The sequence below is a fragment of the Canis lupus genome, chromosome 30 (genome assembly GCF_003254725.2).
Source record: "Canis lupus dingo isolate Sandy chromosome 30, ASM325472v2, whole genome shotgun sequence".
Taxonomy (NCBI): Eukaryota; Metazoa; Chordata; class Mammalia; order Carnivora; family Canidae; genus Canis; species Canis lupus.
In genome coordinates, this window is record NC_064272.1 from 22,561,465 (window position 1) to 22,579,567 (window position 18,103).

At 35.8% G+C, this 18,103-nt stretch overlaps 1 protein-coding gene across 9 annotated transcripts in view; it reads left to right on the top strand.

Annotated features, from left to right (window-relative positions):
* Positions 1 to 18,103, top strand: part of TCF12 (transcription factor 12) — a 367,303-nt gene that overhangs the window by 248,790 nt on the left and 100,410 nt on the right. For all 9 annotated transcript variants that reach the window (XM_025472675.3, XM_025472677.3, XM_025472678.3 and 6 more), the window contains one exon: positions 1,630 to 1,694. In XM_025472675.3, the coding sequence (XP_025328460.1) occupies positions 1,630 to 1,694 (65 nt within the window). The remainder of the gene's footprint in view (positions 1 to 1,629; positions 1,695 to 18,103) is intronic.

Genomic DNA, 18,103 nt, shown 5'->3' on the forward strand with positions numbered 1-18,103 from the left:
TTATGTGTTGATGTTACCTCACCTGAAATCTGTGCTTCAACACTAATAGCCAGTAAGTGCTTTTAAGACATGTGCTATAATGTCCTAATGGGTTCTGAAATTATACCCTGAATTATTACAGTATTTTCTAATAACTAGCTTTGTTATTACAAGGATTATTTTGTATATTTAAGGAGTCAGTATGTGCCAAATTTAGAGTAGCAAGATTTTATATCACTTGGCCACTGTGGCACTATATCAGCAAATAATTTTGAGCATCCCATCTATGTGTGGAGTTTTAAAATTTAATAAACTATACATTTTTATATAATCACAAGCTAATACCTCAATTTATAGTATATAATTATGGGGAAGTTTAAAAAAAGTAATTTTAAATATTTTGGATAATTGGTCATATTTAATTATATTGTTACTGTTTTTACCTTGGGATGGAGAAAAAGAATTAAGCTCTGCTATTGTCATTGTTTATTTGTGTCTCCATCTTTAATATTAACATCAAACTGTGATCTTTACAGAAGTCTTTTTGAGCAACATGTCTTATTTGTGAGACTGCTTAGTTAAAACCTTTATATTTAATATTTGTAAATTTACTGAACAGTATATTGAAAAGCAAGTAAGTAAGAACTGCTGCCAGTATCAGCACTGTGGGACATCTACTCTCCCTCTAGAACTGGCTCATTCCATTTCTGACATTTAACCATCCAACTTTTGAACTGCAGATATACTCCCAAAAGGAATTTGTACACATTTCTGGGAATATAAATTGGCATGATGACTTTAGAGAATAGTAAGGCAATACATATAAAGTTGAAAGTATGCACCCTTTAATCCAGCTCCACTTCTTTGTGTCTATCCTTGAGAAAGTCTTATGTATGTATAACACGTGCAAAGATACTTGTTTCGCCATTCTTCCTGATAACAAACTAGAAACTATTTCTCAGTAGGAGAATAGATCAGCTGTGGTTTTATTTGTATAATGGGACATTTTATAGCAGTAAAAAGGAATAAACTAGGTGTCGATTATCAACATGTATCTCAAAAGCATAATATTGCGTGGAAATGCACGTGTCAAAAGGGATAGATACTATATAATCCCATCTGTTTAAATGTATTAAACACAAACAGTAATGTGTATTGTTTGAGTACATGAATACATATTAAACTTTCAAAATATACATGGGAACCATATATACTAACCTTTTGCTAATGGTTATCTTGGGGTCTAGGGTGAGAATTGAACTATATCTACATTGTTTTAATTTTTGAGAGAGAGAAAGGAGAAAGAGGAGAAATACTCAGTCTAAGCAAATATGGGAAAACAATATTCTCCCTACTGGGTAGATCATATTGTTGGCCATATAGATATTTGTTCTCTTGAATATTTTTTCACTGTTTCACAATGGAGGATATTTAATAAAACACATGCTATTCTATAAAAGCTAGAATTTGTTAAACTGACTGGAATGATAGTAAGTTTTCTTTTAATTTTATTTATTGGATTTTATCTTCTTGTTTCCAATTTATACTGTGTACTTCCAAATCACAACGTAATTACTATGAATGGTCTAGAAGTTGAATTGATTGTCAATAAATGAGGATTTTTGTATAGTTATTTTCTTTGTTTTATAGGAAAAACGTCAGAGAGAGGCTCATTTTCCCTGTACAGCAGAGACACCGGATTACCAGGCTGTCAAGTAAGTTTAATAAATACAAAAGTGAGGTTATTTTTAACACATACATAAAGACTTTGATAGAGGAGGTAGAAATTTATCCAATTTCACCATAATTTGTGCCTTTAATGTGTAACCAAATGTAAGATTTTAAACATATTTTCTTCTTCCTCTGCTTAAAATGGTTTCTCTTCCCCAATTCAACAGACTTTCTCTACCATCAAAGATTTTTATAACTCACCTCCATCTAAATTGGAAGCAAAGTAACAATTATCTTGCTACCCCTTTCCAAAGTGCTTATCATATCTGGAAATGATTTTTGCATATTTCCTCAAAAAAAGTGGAGCTGCTGATACATTACATGAAGAACATACAATTTCTCTGTGTAGTTTTACTGTCCTGTAATTTTTTTTTAAAGATGTTATTTATTTATTCATGAGAGACACAGAGAGGCAGAGACATAGGCAGAGGGAGAAGCAGGCTCCCAATGTGGAATTCTGTCCTGGGACCCTGGGACCATGACCCAAGCTGAAGGCAGACTCTCAACCACTGAGCCACCCAGGTGTCTCACTGTCCTATAATGTTAAACTTACTGATGTTCTAAGTATTTTCATTTCATTCCTACACTCTAACCAATTCTTTAGGCTTCCAAAAGTCTCTTTGACTCGGAAGCATTGTTTCAGTTCTTCCTTAGCATGTTGTAATTTTACAGCCATTTCTCTGCTTATTTTTTTCCCCTATCTTTAATGAGAATCCTAAACACACAGCTCACCTGTAGATTCCCAACAGAATCAAGCCAAAAAAGAATAGAAAAGAAAGGCAGCATGTATGAAATTTATTTTCTGCTGTCTACATGGCTTTCATGAGGTCCGCCCTAATTTTAGACATGGCCATGTGCACCAATTTTAACTCTTATTCTAATAGTACTACTCTATCTAATATATTTCCTGTAATTGTGCCATTCAGAATCAGAACACCTAAGTTCAAATCCAGTCTTTACAAGTTACTGATCTACGGTCCCTAAGAAAAGTCATTTAACTGTCAATCCTATCTTTACATTGACTTCCTCATTTGAAAGGTAGAATTAGCAGTTTTGCTTCCACCTACTTTGTAGGTCTCTGAAGGTTAAACTGCATATACTTGTGAAAGCCTATATTTTACAAAATGCACATTTACATTTTTTTCCCATGCATATAACCTACAAAACAAAAGCTGTTTGGTTTTGGGGGGGGTTTATTTCTGTATTATTCGTTCAAGTCATTATATTCACAGTCTCATCAGAAAAGATCGTTGTTGTTCCATGAAATGTCCCATATTGAATCTCTGAGAGTTCTCACTTGGCTTTGGGAAATGAGAGAAAATCCCTAGCACAACCCCATCACAGTAACTCATGACTCTAGTGATTTTTTTCTCCTTTATTCTCACCAGTCTCTGTACATAGATTGGGAAGTGTTTGTATGTAGAGAGAACACACATGTAAGAGTGCATATGGATAAATGCTAGAGCGGAGGAGTTAAAACAGTGCCCAGTAGTGGCATATGTGGTATATGTAACAGTGCCCAACAGTGGTATTATAATATGGTAACTTGCATTGATTTTCTTTGATCTGTTAAATCATTCTTGCGTTCCTGAGATAAACTTCACAGAAGCTCTTTTGAATCCTTAATACTATTTTTAAGAGACGAAAAAGATTTGAGAGCCACTGGTCTAATGTTAACACTGTTGCTAAACTTGAGGGAAAAATGGTTGTAAGCTCTTAGAAACTACAACTGCATCTAACATATCAGAGAAACTACAACTGCACCTAATATATCAGTTAATGCTTATATTAATGAGTTTCCACTTATATTTTTTATACTCTCTTGGCAAAGATATTGCTGTGGTAAGCTCTATTCATTTAATTTTCTAGTTTTGAAAGACAAATCTTAACAGTATTTCCGAAGATTAGTATGTGTTTATACCAGATTTAATTCCTTTCTTTTCATGATTTTTATTTATTTTAATTCTAATGTAATTAACATACAGTGTTATAGTAGTTTGAGGTGTACAATACCAGATTCAATTCATATCAGAAAACATTTATTTTAAACCTAGATGCATAGCACTGTAATAACAATCGCTACCATTTACTGAATTAAAATCCTTTTAACAGCACCCATTTTTCAGATTGGAAATGGATGTTCTCCAGAGGTATTAAGTAATTTGCTCAAGGCCATGCATCTAGCAAGTGGTAAACCTACTAAACACATGATTGATGCTTTTAACTACAGTATAACAGTCTCCAGTTCCTAGACTATGCCCTTACTACCATTTCATTTTAATTTGTTGAGGAGGGACCTGGGAATTTATATTTTAAACAAGTGCCCTAGTTGAGGCTAATTCACATGGACTGGGGATTATGCTGTGAGGCTAATTCACATGGACTGGGGATTATGCTGTGAGAAACCCAGTTCTTTTCTATATGCCAAATATAAACATCTACTGAGTATAAAAAAGGGAGAAACTATAAGATCAGTGTTTAACAATTGTTTATAACCCTTTGGAAAGATCAGGTAGCCTATGGAAAAGAGAAACAATGTTACAAGAATGTATGAAATGTAAAATAATAAAATTGCTGTATACAAGAAATTTAAAGCTATTCAAGTGAGGGGAAAATTTGTTAAGAACTCACAGAACTCATTTGTAAATAATTAATAATTAACTCATTTGGGCATGAGCCCCAAAGAGGAAGCCCAAAATTCAGCACAGAGGAAAGATTTTACTGCAGCAAAAACAAATAGCATCAGTGAAGATAAGGAGGGCGTGGCACTTAAAACAAGTAAAAGAATTCCTCACTGTGAAAGGAACAATGACCTTGCTGTTTATTATTGTTACTTAGCTCTGACTATGCTGTGATTGGGAGACAAAATTACAATGGATGGCACCAGGTGATTTGAGGCCTAAATACTAAATAGTAAACTCAGGATATTCAAGATTTAAAGATGTATCACTCCTATCCAAGGAAAAACCTGTATTCCAAACAGTATTTATTTGTTATTATGGGTCATAGAAGACAATACACTAAAATAACATATTGACTGCCATTTTGTGTTATGTATTCACAAATATCATAAAAATCTTAACCACACAATGATAATAAAAGGAAATGTAAATAGTGACTGCAGAATTATATCCAAATGCCACTTTGAAACCATTTTTCTTCAACATAATCCCCAAAGGAACATTAACCCTGCTATTAATGTACATAAAATGCTGCTGACATTCTACAAAATTCAGTCTAATTTAATAATGCCTGATGGGCCTTGCTTCATGTTAAGATGATGTAATAATATGTTGCTAAGTGGGTCTCATATTACTTTCATGGCAATCCCATAACTGACAAGCCATTAAAAGGAAACTGGTGTAGTGATATTACTGGAAACATTGATAGATCATTCTGCAATCAAATTTTTTTAATTGATTGAACACAGAACATAGAAACCATCATCTTTATTAACTATAGGTATAATACTTCACCATGATGTGATCAATCCTTTTATCATTACAACGGTTTTTCACTGATATCTGTTAAACAAGTTTGTATTCAAGTAATTTGCATAAGTTTCTCTCCAAGTGTTCAAACCCAGAAGAGACAGGGTCTTGGTTTTTTCAAAGAGGTTTAAATTTCATCAATGTTCAGATATTATATGCTTTAGAAAATGACAAATAACTTTAAACTCAGGTAGCACTTAGTTATTTGGAAATTTACCCATACCATTTGCTTCTTAACCATCTTCTTTTCCCATTATAGCCAGTCTCCCTATATACAGAAATTTAATAATGATAAAATCATCAGAGTCAGTACCTCAGGAAGATACAATAATGATAAATATGTACGTACCGAATAACAGAGCTTTAAAATAAATGAAGCAAATATTGATAGAATTAAAGAGAGAAGTAAAAAAATATAAAATTATAATTGTTTGAATACCTTTCTTAGCAGCTGACAAAATAGACAAAAAAACTTGGTTCATTTATTATCTGCTACCTTGACCTCATTGATATTTATAAAACTCTATTCCCAACAAATGAAGAATATACATTGATTTTGAGGGTGTATGTTATATTCAACAAGATTGAGTCATGTGCTAAATTAATCCATAAAACTAGTGTCAATAAACTGAAAAGATTTGAAATCATACAGCATATTCTCTGACCAGAAGAGAATTAAGTTAAAAGTCAGTAAGATACTTAGAAAAACACTAAATATTTTAAAATTAAACAACCCATGGGTAAATAATCTGTGATTTTAAAAAATTAAAAGTGAATTAGAAACTATTTCTGATTCAATTATAGTGAAATACGGTATAACAAAATTTGTTGGTGTAGCTACAGCAGTGCCTAGGAGGAGAGGTATAGCTTTAAATGCTTGTATTTAAAAATAATAATAATAATAGATCTGTGGTATACAACCTGAGGTTCTACCCTAAGAAGCTAGAAAATGAAGCACAAAATAAATAGGAGGCAAATAATACAAATAAGAGCAGAAATCAATGTAATACTACAATAAGAAAAACTAACAAAACCAGAATTTCTATTTAAAAGGATCCATAAAGTTAACATCTCTTAGCTAGACTGATTAAGACAAAGTGGGAGAGGGAAGGGGAAAGAGCACAATTTACCAATATCTGCAATAGAAGGGAGGTTAACATTATAAACCATATATACATGAAAAAGATAATAAATATTGTGAATAACTTAATTCAATTAATTAGACAACTTAGAGGCAGCCCCAGTGGCTCAGCGGTTTAGCGCCGCCTTCGGCCCAGGGCCTGATCCTGGAAACCTGGGATCGAGTTCCACATCGGGCTCCCTGCATTGAGCCTGCTTCTCCCTCTGCCTGTGTCTCTGCCTCTTTCTCTCTCTCTGTGTCTCTCATGAATAAATAAATAAAATCCTTTAAAAAAAATTGACAACTTAGATAAGATAAATTTCTTCAGAAATACCATAAGGACAAGGTGAAAGAAAGTCTGAATAGCTGTGTATCTATTAGTGAAAATAAATTAACTTCAAAAATCCACAGAGTGATGAGCACTGGGTAATGTATGGAATTGTTGAATCACTGTATTGTACACTTGAAACTAAATAACACTGTATGTTAACTATATTGGAATTAAAGTAAAATAAAATAAGGGAGGGGGAGTAAAAATTGTTTATGAGAGAAAAACCATAAAACGCTTGAGGGTCATGATTTCATTGGTGAATTCTTTCAAATGCTCAGAGGAAAAAAACACCAATCTTATAAAAACTATTTTAGAAAATAGAGAAGGAGGAAACACTTTACAGCTCATTTTATGAGGTGAGCAATAAAACCACACATGTAAGTTTGGCTGAACATTTCAAATGTTTAGTTCAGCACATTAACAGAAGTAAGGAGAAAAACAATATGATCATTTCCATAGATGTAGAAAAGATATTCAACAAAAATGAAATATTCATGATAAAACCTCCCAACAAACTAACCATAGAAAGCAGTTTCCTCAGTTTGATAAAAGACCTACATGAAAGATCTATAACTAACAGCATACTTAATGGTGAAAGACTAAATGTTCCTCCTCCCTCCTCTAATATTAGGAACAAGGTAAGAATTTCCATGCTCATCACTTGAATTTTATGTGCTGGTGTAATAAGGCAAAGCAAAAAGATAAAATTTGGAAAAGAATAAATTAAGGTGAATTTGTAGATGACATGTTTGTGCATGTGGGAAGTCCAAAGGAATCATCAAGGAAATTTTCAGGGGCGCCTAGGCAGCTCAGTCAGTTAAGCATCTGCCTTAGGCTCAGGTCATGATCCCAGGGTCCTGGGATCAAGCCCCACATCCGGCTCCCTGTTCAGCAGGGAGTCTGCTTCTCCCTCTCCCCCTGCTTGTGCGCTCACTCTCTCAAATAAATAAATAAAATCTTTTAAAAAAAAGAAAAAAAAACTTTCAGAACTAATAAATCTCTTGCTTTGTCACAGGATATAAAGTCCATCTAAAAAATAATTGTATTCTTACACACCAACAATGAAGAATTAGAAAATGAACAAAAAAGGACTATTTATAGTTACGTCAAAAAGCATAAAATACTGACAGATACACTTAACAAAAGATTATAAAACTTCAACAGTGAAAATATTGCTGGGAGTCATTAAATCAGAGAGGATCTAACTAAATAGAAATGCCATGTTCATGAATTGGAAGACTCAGTATCATTTAGATATTTTTTCCATTAGACTATAGATTTAATATAGTCCCAGTCAGAATTCTAGCAGGCCTTTTTTAGATATTACATAAAATTATTTCATCCATCTAGCTGACAAGTAGTATATGAAAAGATGCTCAATATTACTCATCATCAGGGAAATACAAATGATGAGATACCACCTCACACCTGTCCAAATAGCTAAAATTAACAAAAGAAACATCAAGTGTTAGCGAGAATGTGAAGAAAGGGGAACCCTCTTGCAGTATTGGGTGAGTGGAAACTAGTGCAGCCACTCTGGAGAACAGTATGGAAGTTCCTCAAAAAGTTAGAACTAACCTATGATCTGGCAAATGCATTACTAGGTATATACCCAAGGATACAAAATACAGATTCAAAGGGGTACCCACCCTAATGTTTATAGCAGCATTATCAACAATAGCCAAACTATGGAGAGAGCCCAAATGTCCATCGACTGATAAAGATGAGGTCGTATATGTGTGTGTATATAAAACATTATTGTATTTATATTTTATATATTAATATATAAAAAATATTTGGCCATCAAAAAGAATGAAATCTTGCCATTTGCAGCAATATGGATGGAGCTAGAGTATATAATGCTAAGTGAAATAAGTCAGAGAAAGACAAATACTGTGTGATTTCATTCATATGGAATTTAAGAAAGAAAACATGAACACATGGGAAGGGGGCTAAAAAACGAGAGAGAAAAACAAACCATAAGAGACTCTTAATGATAGAGAACAAACTGAGGGGTGATGGAGGAAGATTGGGGGATGGACTAGATGAGTGATGGGTATTAAGGAGAGCACTTGGTATGAAGAGCACTGGGTGTTGTATGTAATTGATGAACCACTGAATTTTATTCCTGAAACCAGTATTGCCCTGTGTGTTAAATAGAATTTAAATAAAAATTGAGGGACGCCTGGGTGGCTCAGTGGTTAAACGTGTCTGCCTTCAGCCCAGGGCATGGAGTTCCGGGATTGAACCACATCGGGCTCCCTGCATGGAGCCTGCTTCTCCCTCTGCCTGTGTCTCTGCCTCTCTCCTTCTGTGTCTCTCATGAATAAATAATCTTTTATAAATAAATAAAATTGGGAGGAAAATTAAAAACAAAAAATAAAAGTTCATTTGAAAAGGCAAAAGATTGGGGCACCTAGGCGGCTCAGTTGGTTAAATATTTACTTTTGGCTCAGGTCGTGATCTAAGGTCCTGGAATCAAGCCCTGCATCCAGCTCTTTGCTCAGTGGGGAGCCTGTCTGTCTGTCTGTCTCTCTCTCTCACTGTCACTCACTCAAATAAATAAGATTTTTTTTTAAAAAATTAAAAATCTGTGATTATCAAGAAAATGAAAAGAGAAGCCACAAATTGGGAGAAGTGTTTGCAATACATGTATCTGACAAAATGATCCCTGACAACTCAATAATAACCAAGCAACCCATGTTCTTTTAAAATGGACAAAACATAGGGCACCTGGGTAGCTCAGTGGGTTCAGCATCTGACTCTTGATTTCAGCTCAGGTCTTAATCTCAGGGTCATGACTTTAAGTGCTTCATTGAGCTCCACACTAGATGTGGAGCCTACTTAAAAAAATGAATGAATAGGCAAAACGCTTGAATGACACTTCACATAAGAAGATAAACAAATGAGGGGGCATGGGTGGCTCAATCAATTAAGCTTCTGCTTGGTTTTGGCTCAGGTCATGATCTTGCCATTGTAGGATTGTGCCCCCCATGGGGCTCTGCCCTCAGTGCAAAGTCTGCTTCAGATTCTCTCTCCCTCTCCCTCCGTTCCTCTTTCCCTCTCTCTCATAAATAAATAAGTTTTTTTTTAATTCTTAAAAAAGGGGACGCCTGGTGGCTCAGTGGTTGAGCATCTGCCTTCGGCTCAGGGCATGATCCCAGGGTCTGGGATGGAGTCCCACATTGGGCTCCTTGCGGGGAGCCTGCTTCTCCCTCTGCCTGTGTCTCTGCCTCTCTCTCTCTGTGTATCTCTTATGAATAAATAAATAAAACTTTTACAAATTTTTCCTAAAAAAAAATACAAATGGGCAATCTGCACAAAAGGAAAATGTTCTACATTATTAGCTGTTAGGCACATGAAAATTAAAACCAGAGTGACATGTTAGTATACAACTACCCAGAACAGCTAAAATTAAAAAGATGATACATTGCTAACGGAACTATAAAATGGTATAATGACTTTAGAAAACTGGCAGTTTCTTAAAAGTTAAACATGTATCTGCCCCATGACTCAGCAATTTACTCTCAGGTATTTAATTCAAATGAAAACATTGTTCACAAAAAACTTTCTCCTCAAAAATGTTTGTAACAGTTTTACTCACTATAGCCTAAAACTTGGAAATCCAGATGTTCATCAACAGGAGAATGGATAAATGACCTATATCATGTTCATACACTGAATGTTGTTCAGCAATAAAATGGAATGATCTAATGACCTCAGTAATGTTAGGTTAAAAACAGGCCAAATCTAAAAAATACTGTATGACTCCATTTATATAAATGTCTGTAATAAGCAAAACTATCCTTTGTTGATAAAAATCGAATCAATGGTTGCAAATAGGAGGATTCTTCTATAAAGGGACCTCATTGCTGAAGTAATAGAAACGTCTGTCTTGATATGCATTCATCAAAACTGATTGAGTAGTCCACTTAAGATCTGAACATTTTATTATATGTAAATAACAGCTTAGTTTTTAAAAAATGAAATGAAAAGAAATGCCATTTACAGTAACATCCAAGAAATGTGAAATACTTAGGAATAAGTTTTAACAAAAGACATGTAGAATGTCAGCACCGAAAACTGCTAACTACAACCATTGCTTATGGAAACTTAAAGTCACCCTAGCAAATCAGAGAATATACCACCTTTATGAATAGGAAGACAATATTTTTAAAAGTCATTTTTTCCCAAATTGATCTGTAGATAAATGCAATCCTAATTATAACCTCACTAGGATTTGTGTGTGTGTGTGTGTGTGTGTGTGTAGGAATTTACAGGCTGGGGCAGCCCGGGTGGCCTATGGGTTTAACGCCGCCTTCAGCCCAGGGCGTGATCCTGGAGATCCAGGATGGAGTCCCACATCAGGCTCCCTGCATGGATCCTGCTTCTCCCTCTGCCTGTGTCTCTGCCTCTCTCTGTGTGTCTCTCATGAACAAATAAATAAAATCTTTAAAAAAAAAATCATCAATTATGTGTTAAAAAAAAGGAAAAATAGTCATGAGTGAGAACAGGTCTGCTGGTAAGAGAACCCCCAAAAGGATGAGGCCTATGGAATAATTACCAGCCTAAGATATCTATAAGAATATAAGAAATTCTTACTGCTAATAGAGGAAAAAAGTTTTCCTCAACCCTTTTAAGGTTCCTGGCTGGGTCTGAAAAGCAAACTGACAAAGACAGATTAACAGGAGAAAATCATACAAATTTATTTAACATAATTTTTTCTGAGAGCCTTCTTAAGGAAATGAAGACATTTCCTTCATTGTTTGAGTCTGAAAGACACAGACTTATGTACATTTATGCTAAGTTTGATGAAGAGAACAGAATCATGGTTAAAATCATGAATAGATTAAGGAGTATGAGGTAATTGTAGTGAATTAGGGAAAATTTAATAAGACCTATTTCTTAGCATTCCTCTTGACATCCCTTTGTCTTTGGAGATAAGGATGTTCCTTTCCTCCTGACATAGGGAGGGCACCTCTCACATAAGCATGTTATGGCCTGTTTTAGTGAAGAAGGGCTGGGGAGGAGGCAGTTAGAATGACCATCCTGCTCCTGGCAGTTCTTCAGACTCATCTTAAAATATTTAATTATGCCCAGGTACCATGTTTGGGGGTGGTATATCCTGAACCCTATCATTGCTTTTATTCATAAAATCAAGCTATTAAGACAATGTTTACTGTGTTTTAAACTATTCAGTAACCCTAATTGTTTCATCTCTAGATTTCATTTGGTTTGAGGTAGTTCTTTTATAAATTTCTATACATTTAAAATAACTTCCCTAAGAAGTATTTTGAGGTGATTTACTTTATTTCAAAACTAATCAAATAATGGGAGTTTTACACAGATCCATATTCCACAACATTATGTGTTCATTGCATTTCAACATTTCATTGGCCAGATTTTAGCACTTTTAGTGTTTTTTATTTTGTTTTTAATAAGAATCCCTTATTATCTAAGAACTATTATGCCCTTAATAATTATTGCATTCCCAATTTTTAAAAATCTGTTGCAACTTCCATTTTAAGCAAACCAAATACATTTAAAATTTAAATGCTTCTTCATCTTTTCTCTGCTGCTTCTTAGTGGGTAAAAAATGTCAAAGAGCTTCACACACTGTAGAACTTGATTAAAAGAAGGAATCAAAAAGAATTTGCTTGTTTTACCATATATAAGGATCTGGGCCAGCAACAGAATAAAAGATTTAGCATCAATCTTCAAGAAGCTTACATTCTAGATGGGGGGAGACTAGCTCTGGACACACAGAGAAAATTAATGAAAATCATAAGATAACCTGTAGTAAATCTCAAGGAAGTGGCACAGATGTGAGTTAGAACTCAGAAGAGAGTGAAATTAGTGTGATTTTGATACAGAGAAAATTTTGCAAAGGAAATATACAATCCTAAAATCTTGGAAAATGGGTAAGATTTGACTGAGAGGAATACATCTTGGGGAAAGAGAACATATAACTAATATAAATATAAGTTATAATATTGAACACATATTGTAGCTTCTTCCTTAATTTTCTCCCACAGAGCAATTAGGTCATCCCAAATAGTCTCCTTGTGTCCAGTTTATAAATTCTCTTGTATATTTGGAACAAAAACTTAACTTTTCTAGGAAACACTGTTATTGGGCAGCCCCGGTGGCTTAGCAGTTCAGCGCCACCTTTGGCCTGAGGTGTGATCCTGGAGACGCAGAATCAGGCCCCATGTCGGGCTCCCTGCGTGGAGCCTGCTTCTCCCTCTGCCTGTCTCTCTCTGTCTCTCTCTCTCTCTCTCTCTGACTCTCTCTGACTCTCATGAATTGATGGGTAAAATCTTAAAAAGAAAGAGAGAGGAAGGAAGGGAGGGAGGGAGGAAGGGAAAGAGAAAGAGAAAGAAAGAGAGGAAGGAAGAAAGGAAGGAAGGAAGGAAGAAAGGAAAAGAAAGAACGAAAGAGAGAGGAAGGAAGAAAGAAAGAGAAAAGAAAGAAAGAAAGAAAAAAGAAAAGAAAGAAAGAAAAGAAAAGAAAAGAAAAGAAAAGAGAAACACTTGTATCTTTCATCCTGTCGTATGTCCAGTCTGAAACCCTTAGAGGACAAAACACAAACTTTTTGGTTAGGCATTTAAGCAACATCCTTAAAATTCAAACACCTCACACTGTCCTTCAAAGCAAATATTTCATTCAAACCAAACTAAAATGCTACTATTCCCAGAATACACATTCAGTTATTCATTGATTCAAAATACATTCAAAAGGTATTCATTGAAATCTTCTGTTTGTCAGGCACGAAGTAGTTGCTGAAAATACAACAAACAGCCATTGACCCTAATTGCTCTAGACTATACATGAAAAGCAGACTTTGGGATAGTTTAGACAGATCTTAGTAATTAGGCTATAACAACAGCATACTGCATATGTTAAAAGATAAATATATTAAAATACATAAAGTTATGACTCTCCTACAGATAAAAAGTGAATGTGTTTATAGATTTTATCTCATCAGTGAAGAAATTTTTAAGATGTCAGAACCAGTACAAAGGAGAATCCAAAAACACAATCATAGATCAAAATTATGAAAATTGCTAAAAAGGAAACAAAAACAGAGAAAGATAAATACAGAAAGCAAACTGGCAGTTGCCAGAGGTGGGAGGGGGAGTAAAACAGATGAAGGGTGAATTAAGATTGCAAACTTCAGTTAAAAATAAATGTCATGGGGGGGATCCCTGAGTGGCTCAGCGGTTTTGGCGCCTGCCTTTGGCCCAGTGCACAATCCTGGAGTCCTGGGATTGAGTCCCGCATCGGGCTCCCGGCATGGAGCCTGCTTCTGTCTCTGCCTCTCTCTCTCTCTCTCTCTTAAATAAATAAATAAATCTTAAAAAATTAAATAAATAAATAAATGTCATGGAGATAAAAAGTACAGCACAGGGAATATTTCCAGTCAATAATATTGTAATAACATTACATAGTAACAAATGAAAACTATACTTATATAGTGAACATTGAGTAATATATAGAATAGTCAAATCACTATGTTGTATACCTTAACTGTAGTATATCATATGTCAACTTATACTTCAATAGCAAACATTTAAAAATAAATTTTAAGGGGTGCCTGGGTGGCTCAGTCAGTTAACTATCTGCCTTTTTCTCAGGTCCTGATACCAGAGTCCTGGGATCAAATTTGTCAGGCTCCCTGCTCAGCAGGGAATCTGCTTCCCCCTCTCCCCAACCCACCCCCTTTTGCACTCTTTCACGCATGTTCTCTCTCTCTCAAATCTTTTAAAAAATAAAAAATAAATTTTAAAACTCACGGAAACTAATGTTCAAGTGTAGACCAAAGTTTGTTTTTTCCTTTAGAGCAAGATGGTAGAAGGTATTGAGAGTGGAGAGCAGTTGTTCATCCCACGCATGCTCTCTCTCTCTCAAGTAAATAAATCTTTTTAAAAAATAAAAATAAATTTTAAAAGTTATGGAAATTAATGTTCACATGTAGACCAAAGTTTGTTTTTTTTCCTTTGGAGCAAGGTGGTAGGAGATATTGAGAGTGGAGAGCAGTTGTTCATCCCTTCACTGAAAAGAATGTGTTTTGCAGGTCTATAGATAAGAATTAGTTTACATTGCTATTAGTTACCTACAACTTATAAAGTTGTAAAATAGCTCCCATAGAATGAGAGTCAGATAACCTAGACAGTTGTGCTCTAGATTAGGAGTCAGTGAACTATGGCTATCAGCCAAATATTCCCACCCCTTTTTTTTGGTAAATGTTTATATTAGAACATAGTCATTCCCATTCATTTACATATTAACTGTGGCTTCTTTCTTGCTACAAAGATGGAATCGAATTGTTACAAAAGAGACAATATGGTTCACAGAACTTGAGTGTTTTCTGTCTGGCCTTTACAGAACTGACCCTACTCCAGAAAATGCATAATTTTCCATCCAAACAGTTTTTTCCTAAACAGGTATGTGTTTCTGACCGTTAAAAGAGAATCAGGGGTTTCTTTCTTTTATTCAGCAGACTAAATGTAGAAGCATAGATAGCAAATGTTTGACTGGATAGGTTAATGATAATAGTGATAATACAGATATACCTTGGAAGTACTGCAGATTCAGTTCCAGAACACTACAATAAAGCGAGTTGTGTAATGAAGTGAGTCAGATGAATTTTTTGCTTTCCCAATGTATATGTTTACACTATATTGTAGTCCGCTAAAGTATACAAATAGCATTATATCTAAAAGAACTATGGGGCAGCCATAGCCCAAAAGAACTATGGCGCAGCGGTTTAGTGCCTGCCTTCAGCCCAGGGTGTGATCCTGGAGACCTGGGATCGAGTCCCATGTCAGACTCCGTGCATGGAGCCTGCTTCTCCCTCTGCCTGTGTCTCTGTCTCTCTCTCTCTCTGTCTCTCATGAATAAATAAATAAGATCTAAAATAAATAAATAAATGAACTATGTACATACCTTTTTTTTTTTTTTAAGATTTTATTTATTTATTCATGAGAGACACACACACAGAGAGAGAGGCAGATACAAGGCAGAGGGAGAAGCAGACTCCATGCAGGGAGCCCGATGTGGGACTTGATCCCGGGTCTCCAAGATCAATGCCCTGGGCCAAAGGCGGCACTAAACCACTGAGCCACCCGGGTTGCCCCAATGTACATATCTTAATTTAAAAATATTTTATTACAGGAACACTTGTGCAGCTTAGTCTGTTAAGTGTCAGACTCTTGATTTCATCTCTGGTCATGATCTCATGGGTTGTCCGTTTGATACCCACGTTAGGCTCTGTGCTCTGTGAGAGTCTGCTTGAGATTCTGTCTCTCCTCTTCCCCTGCCACTCCCCTCACTCTCTCTCATGCATGTGCTCTCTCTCAAGCACATGTTCTCTCTCTCTTAACATAAATAAATCTTTTTTTTTAATTTTTATTTATTTATGATAGTCACAGAGAGAGAGAGAGAGAGAGGCAGAGACACAGGCAGAGGGAGAAGCAGGCTCCATGCACCGGGAGCCTGATGTGGGATTCGATCCTGGGTCTCCAGGATCGCGCCCTGGGCCAAAGGCAGGCGCCAAACCGCTGCGCCACCCAGGGATCCCCAACATAAATAAATCTTTATAAAAAAAACTTCATTCCTGGGCACCTGGGTGACACAGCCGATAACATCAGACTCTTGATTTTAACTCAGGTTGTGATCTTGGGGTCACAGAATCGAACCCCACACGGGACTCTGCTCAACATGGAATCTGCTTGAGACTCTTTCTGCCCTCCTCTGCCCCACCCTCCTCTGTAAAATAAGTAAATCTTTAAATCATTAAAAACAATAAAAAATAAACATTCTTTGCTTAAAAATGCTAGCCATCATCTGAGCTTTCAAGTCATCTGAGTCATATTTTTTCTGGTAGTGGGTCTTGCCTCACTGTTGATAGCCACTCACTTATCAGGGTGGTGGTTACTGAAGTTGGGGTAGCTGTAGCAATTTCTTCAAATAAGACAACAATGAAATTTGCTCCACCGATGGCCTCTTCCTTTCATAAACAATTTCTCTGTAGCACACGATCCTGTTTGATAACATTTTACCCACCATAGACCTTTCAGAATTGGAATCAATTCTCTCAACTAACTTTATTGTTATATATAAATCCTTTGTTGTCGGGGGATCTCTGGATGGCTCAGTGATATACCACCTGCCTTCAGCTCAGGGCGTGATCCTGGAGTCCCGGGATCGAGTCCCACATCAGCCTTCCTGCATGGAGCCTGCTTCTCCCTCTGGCTGTGTCTCTGCCTCTCTCTGTGTGTGTCTCTCATGAATAAATAAATAAAATCTTAAAAAAAAATTCTTTGTTGTCATGTCAACAATCTTCACGGTATCTTTACCAGAAGTAAATTCTACCTCAAGAAACCACTTTCTTTATCAATTAGAAGCAATTCCTCATGTTAAAGTTTTATAAGATTGCAGTAATTCATTTGCATCTTCAGCCTCTAATTCCATTTCCCTGTTCCTTCTACCATGTCTGCACTTACTCCACTGAAGTCTTGAACACCTACAAGTCATCCATTAGGGTTGAAATCAACTTCTTCCAAACTCCTGTTCATTTTGATGATTTGACCTCTTCCTATGAATCACAAATGTTCTTAATAGCCTGTAAGATGATGAATCCTTTCCAGGTTTTCAGCTGACTTTGCACAGGTCCATCAAAGGAGTTGCTCTCTAAGGCAGATCTAGCCTTATGTATTTCTTTAATAATAGGACTTGAAAGTCAAAATTACTCTTTGATCTATGGGCGACAGAATGGATATTCTGTGAGCAGGCATGAAAACAACACTAATCTCATTATACTTCTCCATCAGCTCTCTTAGATGACCAGGTTCACTGTCAGCAATAATATTTTGACAGAATTCTTTTTTTCTAAGCAATAGGTTTCAACAACAGGCTCAAAGTATTCAGTGAACTATGTCAGCATGTAAACTATATAAACAGATGTGCTTTGTTCCATTGACAGAGAGCACAAGCCATGTGTATTTAGCATGATTCTTAAGGGCCCTAGGATTTTCATCATGGTCAATGAGCATTGCCTTCAACTTCAAGTCACCAGCTGCATTAGCCCCTAACAAGAGAGTCAGCCTTAGAAGTCAGGCATTGACTTCTCCTCTCCAGCTATGAAAGTCCTAGATGGTTCAACTTCTAAAAGAAGGCTATTTCATTTACATTGAAAATCTGTTGTTCAGTATAGCTACCTTTGTTATCTTAGCTAAATCTTCTGGATAACTTTCTACAGCTTCCATGTCAGCACTTGCTGCTTCACCTTGTACTTTTATGTTACAGAGAAGGCTTATTTGCTTAAACTTTATGAGCTGACTTCTCTAACTTCATACTTCTGCAGCTTCCTCAACTCTCTTGGCCTTCATAGAATTGAGGAGAGGTAGGGCCTTGCTCTGGATTCAGCTTTGGCTTAAGGGAATTTTG